This window comes from Lytechinus variegatus, chromosome 5 (genome assembly GCF_018143015.1).
Source record: "Lytechinus variegatus isolate NC3 chromosome 5, Lvar_3.0, whole genome shotgun sequence".
Lineage (NCBI taxonomy): Eukaryota > Metazoa > Echinodermata > Echinoidea > Temnopleuroida > Toxopneustidae > Lytechinus > Lytechinus variegatus.
In genome coordinates this window covers 19,694,972-19,707,536 of record NC_054744.1, presented here as the reverse complement: position 1 = coordinate 19,707,536, position 12,565 = coordinate 19,694,972, and the positions used below count along the sequence as shown (strand labels likewise).

General features: G+C 36.4%; 1 protein-coding gene across 1 annotated transcript; it reads right to left on the bottom strand.

Moving 5' to 3' along the window:
- On the bottom strand, nucleotides 1–12,527 carry LOC121415668 (glutaredoxin-like protein C5orf63 homolog). Its single transcript, XM_041608970.1, has 3 exons — nucleotides 12,427–12,527; nucleotides 1,961–2,017; nucleotides 1–1,137 (listed from the first exon to the last, which is right to left on the bottom strand). Exons 1-3 carry the CDS (start codon nucleotides 12,490–12,492, stop codon nucleotides 973–975), a joined length of 288 nt encoding a protein of 95 aa, XP_041464904.1. The 5' UTR covers nucleotides 12,493–12,527; the 3' UTR covers nucleotides 1–972.
- Nucleotides 12,528–12,565: the final 38 nt, after the last annotated feature.

Genomic DNA, 12,565 nt, shown 5'->3' with positions numbered 1-12,565 from the left:
ATGTTTGGTAACAAGAACTCCAGATCACTTGGTGGAAAATCAGGCACACTATTCATGTCTGGAAGCAGCTTATGAAACCTACTAAAATCCAGTTTAGACAAACTATCCGTTCCTTGAAACTGAACATGACACTTGTTGGCTTGCTCCACAACCAGTTCAAAACCACACTCGGATGCAGCAAGTTTGATGGACTTATAGACCTCGGAGACTTTCTGATGGAGGCGAGCTCTGTGATTGAAGTAGTCAACCACCATCTTGTTGTCACAGTGGACCCGGACAATGGATCCAGTCCAGTCATGACCCCAGGTTAGGATTGCCACCAGGACAGCTTTCATCTCTAAGAGTTCCATGCAGCGGTAGTTGTTGGACAGCCATTCATCTTCCCATTGGCTGACAACCCACTTCTTGTCCCACACACAGCCAAGACCGTAGCGACCAGAAGCATCGGTGTAGATGTTCACGAGCCTTCGAGATGAGGATTGGTTGGTCAACTCTGTTTCTAATAGCTCTGGCATGTACGAGGAAAGATCTGTATTTCTCATGTCTTCTTCACTAACTCTCGTTATATCAACAGCTGTTTCTGATTTAGCAGACAAACCACCTGCTCTTTTACCATTCAATTTAGCTGATCCAGCAGAAGCTTGATCAGAATTAACGTGTAGGTTGTTATTTGGTAAAGCTCTTGAATCGGAATTGTCATTGCTATTATGAAACTTTTTTATTTCTTTATGTTGCCCTGATATGCTGGTCTTCACTCTATCAGGTACACTATTAAAAATACTGGAGTTAGTCCTGCTTTGTATATGAGAGGCGTAGCTTTGGGCAGAACCCTGTGAGAAGTGTGACAATCTATGGCAAACCTGTCGTTTGATCCAGAATCTAAGCAGTTGTGAGAACATCACTGGTGAACAGAAGATAGCTCGTTGAATAGCCATAATTGAAATTTACCACACAGTTTCATGCACTGCTTGGTCATATGATCGATTTCTCTTCAAGTTTTTTGTGAAAAAGATCTTCATTCACTCGGTGTCTCATGAGGTATTTGCCATTGAAGTGAAAGACGGGGATATCATATTGGTAAAGTCGTTTCCATTCCTCATTTCCTGGTGCAGTTATATCAACCTCTTTCAGCACAAACTGAGAATAAACAAGGGAAATTATGAAAATATTAGAATAATGAAAAGCATGGAAGGTTTCCCATTATACTTGTGTACATGTGTGTATGTGTAAATAAGTCAGACGTGTATCAATCAGATATGATTATTAGTCTGGGACCAACCTTTAATGTCACCATACGAAAGATGTAACCAGGGCTGGAATCTCTGCATCAATTTGTAGCTTCCCCACATAGCTTGGATTATGGCTTTTGTGAATGCATACATATAAATAGTGATAAGGTAAATGGATTTGTTTATTCCAGGCATAAAGAAAAGTGGTTTTCACATATTCAAGAGTTCATATTGTGAAGAAAAGTTTTGATAGTTTACAAAATTATAACCAATTAAAAGTTACCTAAGTGACCAGACACCATGATAAAAAATATCACAATTTTCTTATGAAACTATTACAAATAAGACATGAAGATTACACAATTTGACTTCTAAATGAATATTATCATAATGATTTGAACTCTGAAGAATGGTTAGTTTAACATGTAGGATATTATCATTGATCTTTTTGTATTAAAATAATTCATATTCCTAGGACTGCATTTGCTGTATATTTAAGAAAAACCAACAAACTTGAAATTTATAAGAAAATAATACAATAAGGTTTATTTTCTCTTTTTTGGTCTGAAAACATATGTTTGAGGCAAGATTATCAGCTGCTGATGCTGCCACTGTCAAGAAAAGGCACCCACACCAAGCATGCCAATAATCATTTGAACTTTTAAAAATTACAAATTCCGATTAGTATATTTTAAAATTTTCAGAAAACATTATTTTTCCTTGCTTCTCACCTTATTTGAGAATTTCTGTAGAACTTCCTTTGCTTCATCACAAAGCGAACATTGTTCCTGAAAAAGAAAAAAAAATCCCTATTAAGTGTCATTTCCCCCTTTAAACTCCCACTAAATACCTAAGATAAAATCCTACTTGTTTGCAGCTATGAATAGAGACTTAAAAATATACGCCTACTCACAAAATATCTTTAAAAATCATAACCTTGTCATATAAATGTGACTTGGCATTACCAGTCTACCAACAGTTACGTCAAGGCCCCATAGGCCACCATCTCCCAGCCAGGAATAAAGAAAAAAATCACAAGTACACTTAATCAAAGTACTGCAATAAATTAACTTGCAATATGTACACCATCCCCCTCAATTCCTCATCACTCACACTAACACGTCATCATCCCCCTGCAAGAATCTACATCACTGTAAATAATTTAAAGGTCAAGTCCAGCTCAAAAAAATGTTGATTTCAATCAATAGAGAAAAATCAGACAAGCACAATGCTGAAAATTTCATCAAAATCGGATGTAAAATAAGAAAGTTATGACATTTCAAAGTTTCGCTTATTTTCAACAAAATAGTTATAAGAACGAGCCAGTTACATCCAAATGAGAGAGTCAATGACGTCACTCACTATTTCTTTGTTTTTTATTGTTTGAATTATACAATATTTCAATTTTTACGAATTTGACAATTAGGACCTCCTTGCCTGAAGCACAAAATGTTAAAATAATGGAATTCCACATGTTTAGGGAGGAATGAAACTTCATTTACATGAAAATGATGAGAAAATCAAAATATTTCATATTTCATATAATAAAATACAAAAGAAATAGTGAGTGAGTGATGTCATCAACTCTCTCATTTGGATGTAACTGGCTCGTTCATATAACTACATGTATTTTGTTGAAAATAAGCGAAACTTTAAAATGCCATAACTTTCTTATTTTACATCCGATTTTGATGCTTGTTGAATTTTTCTCTTTTTATTCAAATCAAGTTCTTGTTGGGGTGGACTTGTCCTTTAATAGTATGGCTGGGCATAGAAAGTCACATGCAGTTTAATGGGCAAGGCCCTGTAGTTACACCATTCATACATGTAGGTCACCATTCCTGTTAGGTATTCATCTGACTGACACATATGTGGACATGGCCTTTTACTATTAGTACTACAATTTTTATGGCAAACAAATCAGCTGACATACTATTCACTCTAGAGACAAACACTTCGCAAGGCCACCATCTCCAAGCCATACATGTAAACTATGTATGGCCCGTTTCCCAGTTAGGAGCAATTTTTTGTAAATTTTGTGTAAAGTCTACCGTATGCAAAATTAAACACAAACTAAAAAAAAATCTTTAAACTATCACTTTCGTCACAAAATTTAATGAATTTCACTAACTTATGATATGATTTACATTTCATAACCTTGGGAATTTAATAATTTTTTACTTACCAGAGCACTCACAAACTGAAATTTTGAGTATATTTGGTGAGGCCCTGTGTTGATGGAAGGTCAAATATGTAGTTCATACACTCTCTTTTCAAATTAGAAAAATTATAATTTCAAGGATTCAATTCAGTTTCTGACTACGGGCAGATGATGAATAACTTTACTAGAAACAAAGTGTAGTCACTCATCTAATCATGTCCGAGGCAATCTTTAGTGTGCCAAAAAACAAGCATACATGTATGTACATGTTTGATGGGGTGACCAAATTTGAAAAAAATTGTAAAAATAATCAGGAGGTTGATATGCAATAATAAAAATTCTCACAATTCATACAAAGTCAACTAAAATCCTTAATACCAAACGGAAGGCAAGATCCTAGAGTTAAAATCACTCAGCAGAATTAAAACAGCTCAGCTGAAAAAGTGTCATCTTCCTTTGTGCACGATAGTTTTTTAAAGCTTTGAAAAGTGAAGCAAAAGCAATATATTTGTATCAGATGGAGGTCAAAATGCCTTAGAATCGGTTGGTATTGATTTTACATACTTGTTTGAAAACCTGTGCAGATATTCCTCCTGGTCCCCTCCCCCCCCCCCCCCCCACTCTATCATACTCAGTCACACAGCATAGGCAGGCCACACCATATCACACGTATAAATAATTTGCTGCCGATTTTCAAAACATCGCATGCGCTAGGGTCTGAGCTCAGCCCCTCGCGCATGCGATGTTTTTAAATCGGCAGCGAAATATTCAAACGTGTGAGGCACTCCATGTTGGCTCTAAATCACCCAATTTTGAGACTGATAGAACTTAGAAGCATGGAAAAGAAGTGAAACTTTGTGTAAAGTAAGAATATTATTAGTTTTCAAATTGTAAAGATCATGATGATGTTGCATGATTTTCCCTCATAAAGTTCCACCTTTGGCTTTGTCACTCGGGAGTATCAGAGCAAGTTTTTGGTCTCAATGTTGGGGTAGGTGGAGCGGTAGTGAAGTGGAGTGGAGCCTGCATGAACATCGCCTGAGGTATGGTAGTGTATCCTATTGCCGGACAGCTTTATTTCAGTGCTTTAAAAATGACAACTAGAGGAAATTCAAACAAGAAAAATTCACACTTGCTATTACAAATAATATGAAAATTATGAATATGATAAAATTATTTTATATTTTCCAACCATTGTCTGTGCATCGCACTTGCCGCATACCCCTCACGAAAAACAATTACTTTCGTGCGCGACAAATTACATTATGATTACATTATATCCTTGATTATAATGATGTAAAAACAAATTTGTGTGCTTTCTTCTTATATCATATCATGAGTAAATTCTAAGTTTTGTTTGCTTTTTTTTAATATCGAATCTGAGCAGATGTTGGTTATGAATTCGTGTTTGAAAACTTTTTGAATTTTTTTTTTCTTAGCTGCATATTCCATTGCACTTTCCTATATTATGCTCGTTCGCGTTTGTATCATGACGCTCATAGCTCAAGTTCTATCCATGCACTAGCTGCCGATCGATGGCTCTACTCACAACCTCGCGCATGGGTACCTTGAGAACTAGGCCTCGACGATCACCCACATTCCACAATACACCACATCTCATCATTCTGAAGGAGCGGACGAGATTGAAATTCGGCCAATATCAGGCTCATATTTCCGTGAGAAAATATATCAACTGTTAATGCAAAACTATGTTATATGATATTTTAAGCATTTTCTGTCAGTTTAGATAAATAGGGTAAAAGTTCGATATTTTTTTGCCTTGTTTTTGCAATCTTGTCCTATTGCTCTGTGTCACTCAAAACTCAAATTGAATAATAATAATAATAATAATAATATGTCCATTTATATAGCGCAGTTACTATGTGCATATACTCAACTGCGCTTTGATACTTTGTATCATATTATTACCCCGGCTGTAGCTGAGCTAGGCAGGACAACAAGAATTTCAAAATGTGTTTGTTGTCCCCAAGAATGATATCAAAAAATTTCTTAATATCTAATTTGTCATGTGAAACCACTTAAAACTTACGTAAAATTCATTTAAACTGTAAAAATGAGCAATTTCATAGCACCAACATGGGTCGAAAAAGTCATAGACATCGCGGGTCCCTGTGTTATGCACTGTCCTTACTATCGATAGTTTAAACGATCACGATGTGCTCGCTAAATGCGCGCGCCCGTCGGCGTCTGCTAGCCGTCCTCTGCTGTGACTCTCCAATAGCCCCGCATGCGCGTTTCCGTTTTACACCCTGGCGAAGGCATTTTCCGGAAAAGTAGCCAAAAAGCGACTAGTGAAGAGTCTACACACGTCGCTGGTTGCATGAAGCGTGCGACACAGGCGAGTCCACCACACTGATCTCTATAAAAAATCACCACCGCATGCAATTTGCACAGTTTAATACTGATCAGAGCATAGAGTTCCTCGGCACTTCATGTACAGAGAGAGCGGCAGTCAGGAGTGAAATCCGAACATGCTTTTGCAGTCGCGTTGTTTATGATAGTTTTTTTTTCTAAAAATAAATTATTAACTAAATGAATAGAATGACAGACAAAATCAAAATAAACAGGTACTCATATAAATGGAAAGACAAACTGAAGTTTGATGACTTAGAAGCTGCCGAAAGATAGATGTAGAAGACTGATAAATAGATAGAGACAAGATAGACAGATAGATAGATAGATAGATAGAAAGAGAGAGAGGTGGATAGATAGATAGAAAGAGAGAGAAAGAGGGAGAGATGGATGGATAGATAAATAGAGAGAGGGGGAGAGATAGAGAGGTCGATATATAGAGGGAGAGGGGGAGAGAGAGAAAGAGAGAGAGAAGGATAGATATATAGATAGATAGAGAGAGAGAGAGAGAGAGAGAGAGATGTTGTAGATAGAAATATGGACGGACAAAGAGAAAGAGAGAAAAAAGACAGACAGATGCTAGAGAAGGAGAGAGATAGAGAATTTGAGAGACAGATAGATAGATGTTAGATAGATAGAAAGATAAAGAATGAGAGAGACAGAGAAGATAGACAAATTAACAGATAGATAGATAGATAGAAAAAGAGAAAGACAGACAGATGGATAGATAGAGATAGATAGATGTTAGATAAAGAGGGAGAGAGACAAAGAATATTAACAAATTAACAGAAAGATAAGTTTAAAAAATAGATAAATAGATAGAGAGAATAAGAGAAAGACAGACAGATGGATAGATAGATAGAGAGAGATATTAAATAGATAATTAAAGAATGAGAGAGACAGAGAAGATTATTAACAAATTAACAGATAGATAGATACTCTAGTTAAAAAATAGATAAATAGAGAGAGAGAATAGAGAAAGACAGACAGATGGATAGATAGATGGATAGAGAGATAGATAGAGAATTTGAGAGATAGATAGATGTCAGATAGATCAAGAATGAGAGAGAAGAGCGACAAATTAACATGTAGTTACATAGGTAGGTAGAGAGAGAGAAATAGAGAAAGACAGACAGATGGATGGATAGATAGAGATAGAGAATTTGAGATAGATGTTAGATAAAGAATGAGAGAGACAGAGAAGATTATTAGATAGATACTGCAGTAACATAGATAGATAGAGATAGAATTTGAGAGATAGATATATAGACAGATAGAGAGAAAGACAGACATCAGCAAATCGGCAAGGCAAATGATCAAGGCAAACATTCGTATTGAACCTGGAAAGTATAAGCTCGGCTGCATTTGCAAGTACAGTATGTTCTGATCTGTGGATAACTTCGGTGCGGACTTTGGATCGCGCGCCCAGCTGATAATGTAAACAAACGTAGACGTAGACTCTTCACTAGTCGCTTTTTGGCTACTTTTTCGGAAAATGCCTTCGCCAGGGTGTAAAACGGAAACGCGCGCCCCCGCATGTGCGATTTTTAGGCAGATCGTCCCATATGCTGTTTTTCATGTTAGTACATAGATGCGTGCGCGTTTTTTGCGGACGCAGATCATGTACCCATCTCCGTCGTCTGCTACGGCTCTCTATATCAGTCCCAACTTGTGATATGTGTTTTCATGGTGTATTTTCATTTGGTCTACATGCAGTTTGCCCACTTGTCATTTGGTCTAATGCCAAATGGGCTAAACCCATTTGGTCTACTAAATTTCCATTTGGTCTACACTTGGTCTAATTCCCATTTAGCGAAATGTCCAGTTGGTCTAATTTCAGCATAACCTACATAATTATATATTTTTTTACTTTGTCAAATACTGGTACATAAAATTGGCTTTATATCATGCAGTTCCACATTGTGTTTTGGTTCACATGCAATTTGCCCACTTCTCTTTTAGTCTAATGCCGAATGGGCTAAACCCATTTGGTCTACACTTGGTCTAATTCTCATTTTGTGAAATGTTCAGTTGGTCTAATTTCAGCACAACCTAGGCTACTTAATTATATTTTTTTAACTTATATACATATATTTTAGTCTTTATACCATATACCAAATGGGCTTGACCCATTTGGTTTAAAAAAATTTCTAATTGCCATTTGGTCTACACTTTGTCTAATTTACATTTGGTCTACACTACACTTGATCTAATTTTGAGTCCAGTCCAGGGTCTAATTTCAACATGACCTACATCATTATGATTTTATACTTTGTGAAATATATATTTTTTTCTTTAAATAATTTCATTTCACCTTATAGTTTTAGCATTGGTTTCCAAATAAATAATACTTGAACAGTGGCATAATCATGATAATGGAGCCAAAAGTTTTGAAAGGTGTATCGGGTAAATTTATAAAGTTGTAAGCAGAAGCAAACAACAAAAAAAATGTTGAAGCAGGGGGGGGGGGGGGGGGCGGTGTTAATTAATTTCCTTTTATTTTCCAATGCCAGATCAATCTGTGTTTTTGCTTGCTAAATTAAAAAAAAATGATATGTTCTGTTCTCTCTACAATTTTTATTAATGATCCTCTTTTTACTTATCATTTTTTTTCAGACACATTCGCACCCGAACCGACTCTACAAGGGAAGAGAAGGAATTATTGAACCCCTTGAGAATATACAGGTCAAGGGCTGTAATAGTATACAGGGGCACTTCCTGGGAGTTTAATTTTATTTTAATTATGTGTTTTCAGGATTTTTTTTTAGGATATCTAACATTGCAGTGAAAATTATTGCCCCTGCTGATAGTTTTTCAGCTGTGCATGCCCCTCCTTAATTTCAGTGAATAAGGTGTGGCACTGCCCTCTATGATTCATTTTGAATTTTAATGGGCTCCAAAATGCAGTAATTTATAAATGATAGCACAATCTTATTTTGATAAAGCATTTTACTTAACGGGGGGGGGGGGGGGGGTGAATTTGACTACTAAACCAGCCCCCCCCATGTCAAGGATTAAATTTTTGGAAAAAAAGCATGTATAAAATAGATATAGTTATTGCATATCAGAATGTTATTTTTTCTTGATGTTTTCTCAATAACTCTAAGCTGTTATTGATGAATTCTTTCTTGAAACAAAAATAAGCAATTTATCCAAACATGTCAGTTTCATTTTGTAGACATATGCATTGAATTTACCAATTCAGAATATAAGGTATGCAATCTTTCATAAATGTTGATTTTTATCACTGGTGGATCTGGGGGAGGGCACATCTAGCTCAACCCCCCCCCCCTTGAGAGCTACAGTCAAGATGTAATGAAAATATGCAATTTTCATCAAAGAATCCCCCCCGTAAGGCCCTTTTTTTGCTTGACAAATTTTCATCCTGAAAATGTGCCCCCCCAGGATAAATCCTGGATCCACCACCCCTGGTTTTGATTAAGTTTACATGTATTTTCATTTTGAAAAAAAAAATTCCTAGAGATTTATAAACAGCATGATTTACACTGAGCATTTCATACACTTTGTGCAGAAGAAATATTATCTTGAGAAATTTGGTTATTAAATTATGGAAGATATCTTTTGGAAATGAAATTACTTTATTGCAGTTATTTCTTACATTGTATTGTCATTTTACTTGATAGAAATTCATTATTTTTTATAACCATGACAGTGTTATAAATTCATATTTGCTAAATTGTAATACCGGTAATCATTTTGATGTTCCTTCATCTTCATGAAAGTATGAATTCTAGTCATCTGCTTCAGTCTGCCCAATGCAATGGTTACAAAGGGCCTAAGCATCCCTTGTCATTTTTCAATAATTAGTTAAGTCAGTAGTCAAGTAAGGGGTCAGACAGTTTGGCTGTATTATATTTGTTTAATTGTCCTACATTTACTAAACTTTTTCTGCTTGTGATTGAACCACCATATTGCCAGATAGTACCATTTTGTTGGGCAGACATTAATATTGACTAGAGGACTTACTTTCCAAACCAACCTAAAGATAATATGATACTTCATGTATTACAGGGGTATATTGCCTCCATTCCATTGTTGGGATGTATGCTATGGGCTGGGTAATATCATCTAACTTGTCCTGGAATAATCATTCTCTATAACAAGTTCACAGACAAACGGAGATTCCACTTCAGCAACTCTCAGTTGAACATCAACATTCCTGGCATTGGTGGCGGAAGCCAAAAATTTTAGGGGGGAACTGCCAAAATCTTTTGACCCCCCCCCAAAAAAAAAGATAGTGACCAAATATCTTGGGGGGGGGACACAGGAAACAAAATTGAAAATTGACAAGCCAAAAAAAATTAAAAAATAAGGTTATCAACAAAAAATTGAGGGGGGGGGAATTGTCCCCTCCCCACCTCAAATTTAGGGGGATACGTCCCCCCCCCCCCACTTCCGCCGCCTATGATTCCTGGTGCTTGGAGATCTGCGAAAGGCATGCTATAACATCCACTTAAGTTCCATTTCCTTTCATGTTTTTTTTCCTCTTCTTAGTGAGCATCTCCAAGTGTTCATATTTTTTCAGTGTCCTTTTTTAGATTTATCAAACTCAGTTTTATTACCTGATAAAATTCTATCCCAAGAATTGAACACTTTGATCAAATTTGGTTACTTTAACTGAAAATATATAATAAAAGGCAAAATAATTATGAGAAAAATAATAAAGAAAAACAGTTACTCAAATCAAATTCACTCAAAACCATACACTAATGTACTCTCCTCAAAAATCAGTTCTCACTTTTAGGTATTGATCATTCATTCAGTCAATAAAATAATAAAAACAGAGACAGGAGGTCCTCAAAATAAACACAAACACAGTGTCTCACATACACACTACACATTAAGAGTAAAATCAGTTTGTATCTTTCGTGGGATTTGTTTTTATGTAAATCTGGATTCTTCTTGTTAGTAGGGCCTTAGGTCACTCTGACTTGAACTTAAAACTTCCAATCTCAAGGCAAGATATATCTCAGTAGATAGTCATTATCAAGATGTCTAGGAGTTCAATCTGGTGGTGAGGTTATTCATGATGGCATCTGATATTCTGGCAGAAAGAATGAGAAATAAAAAAAAGTGCATAAATACAATTATTTATTTTTTCAATGCAAATTAAATTAACGAGTCATTCAAGATAGTGTGTATTTTTTAGAGGGGGGGGGGGGGGTGATGGCATGACAAGTTTTTAGTCCAAATTATTTTTATCTTCATTTTTTTCCACTTTGTATTACCATTTATTCAAAAATTGCAATAAACATATTAATGAGTTTTAATCTAGTTGGCAAAAGAAAAACCAGTGGCGGCGGCAGTGCAAAGAAAAGGCCAGTAAAAGGCAGTAAAGCACTGTCTGAGTGACTGACACCACGGCACTGACAGTGAGGTGAATGTTCATTTTCCAGTGCATGCACATTATTGTCCCATCATATTCACTCGTTTTCAGAAAATATTTAGTTATTCCTCATATGACCATGATTATCTCCTTCATGTCATTACTCTGGTGTTTATTCATGATTTTAAATTCAGGAAATCATTTAGCAAACAAAGAAAACAAAGCATTTCTTGACTGTGATTCCGTGTGATTCAAGTTCAATTTCATTTCTGTGTTTCACACGTACGCACGTACGTGACGTAATCTTGATCTCTAATCTGCTAATTGTTATGTTAATTAATCATCCCGTGCGCGCGATTAAAATGGCTCGAAATTCGACCAAATTCAAGGGCAGCTCAGCTTGTAAACCTCACTGAGAAGGGCTTCCACAGCCCTTGCGATTCCCCGCGCTGCAATTTAACTGCAAGAAATAGAAAGGAAATCAATTCAAGTTTCACAATCAACGGAAAATCCAGAACACTTCGAGACCCATTTTGCAAGAAATACAACTAAATAAGGTAAGAATTGAGAGCAACTCAAGACATTTTTGACTTACCGACACTTTCATGGTTATTTTTGGAAGATTTCATGGAATTTGGGGCACGAAAATGACTTCGGTAGCTCGCGAAAGTCATATGCATTACGATGACATATTTTTCATCGCACGGGAGGACAATCACAAAGAGAAAATATCATATTCATCCGCGCTGACAGGGGCTTAATTTTGACGATATCGCATCGCTATGCGATTTCACTCATTGACAAGCGGACGAAACTTACGTACAAATTTTGAGCACTTCCGCGACAGCGCCATCTAGTGACTACGGCCGTGCCTAGCTGAGGCGCCATATTAATAGGCGCTAAAGCGTTCAAGGAAAAATCCTACCGCGGAAGTCTTGCGGTGCGAAATTGTTTTCAATAAATTCAAACGCAGTATTAATTATGCGCGTCCAGAATCATAATAGTGTCCACTCACACATTGTACGAGGTTAGTAGTTAAAATACATCGCTTGAGGTATGCCTACAGCGCGCGCAGCCTACCCTAACTATGAGCCATTGTCATACAAATATTAGTGCTACACTATGACTCAACACGGCGATTTAGCTCGTGTGAAATTTGAATAGAGGTATCATGATAGCGTGATTCCTCAATGCCTCTTGCGTGCGTAAAAGTCTCGCACGCGCCTAGGCTTAAGTTGTAGTACCGGTACTTAACTCTAAAGATAGTTGTACTTGTAGCTAAAACAACATTCAACAAACGCCAATAATGAAAATACCTTTGTATACAAAGTAAGCACGGGTAGATTATCGCTTAATCTTCTTCTTAAATATGGTACAACCATAGAACCAGGTCTAATCACGTTTTTCCACAGAAAATGCATACCGTTTCGCGTCGACCGTCGTTGTTTCAATCCA

Coding starts and splice junctions, on each gene's coding strand:
- LOC121415668 (XM_041608970.1), bottom strand. CDS start 12,492: ATGGTTGTACCATATTTAAGAAGAAGATTAAGCGATAATCTACCCGTG. Junction 2,018..12,426: donor TGCTTACTTTGTATACAAAG/GTATTTTCATTA, acceptor TTTCTTTTTCAG/GAACAATGTTCGCTTTGTGA. Junction 1,138..1,960: donor TACAGAAATTCTCAAATAAG/GTGAGAAGCAAG, acceptor GTTTATTCTCAG/TTTGTGCTGAAAGAGGTTGA.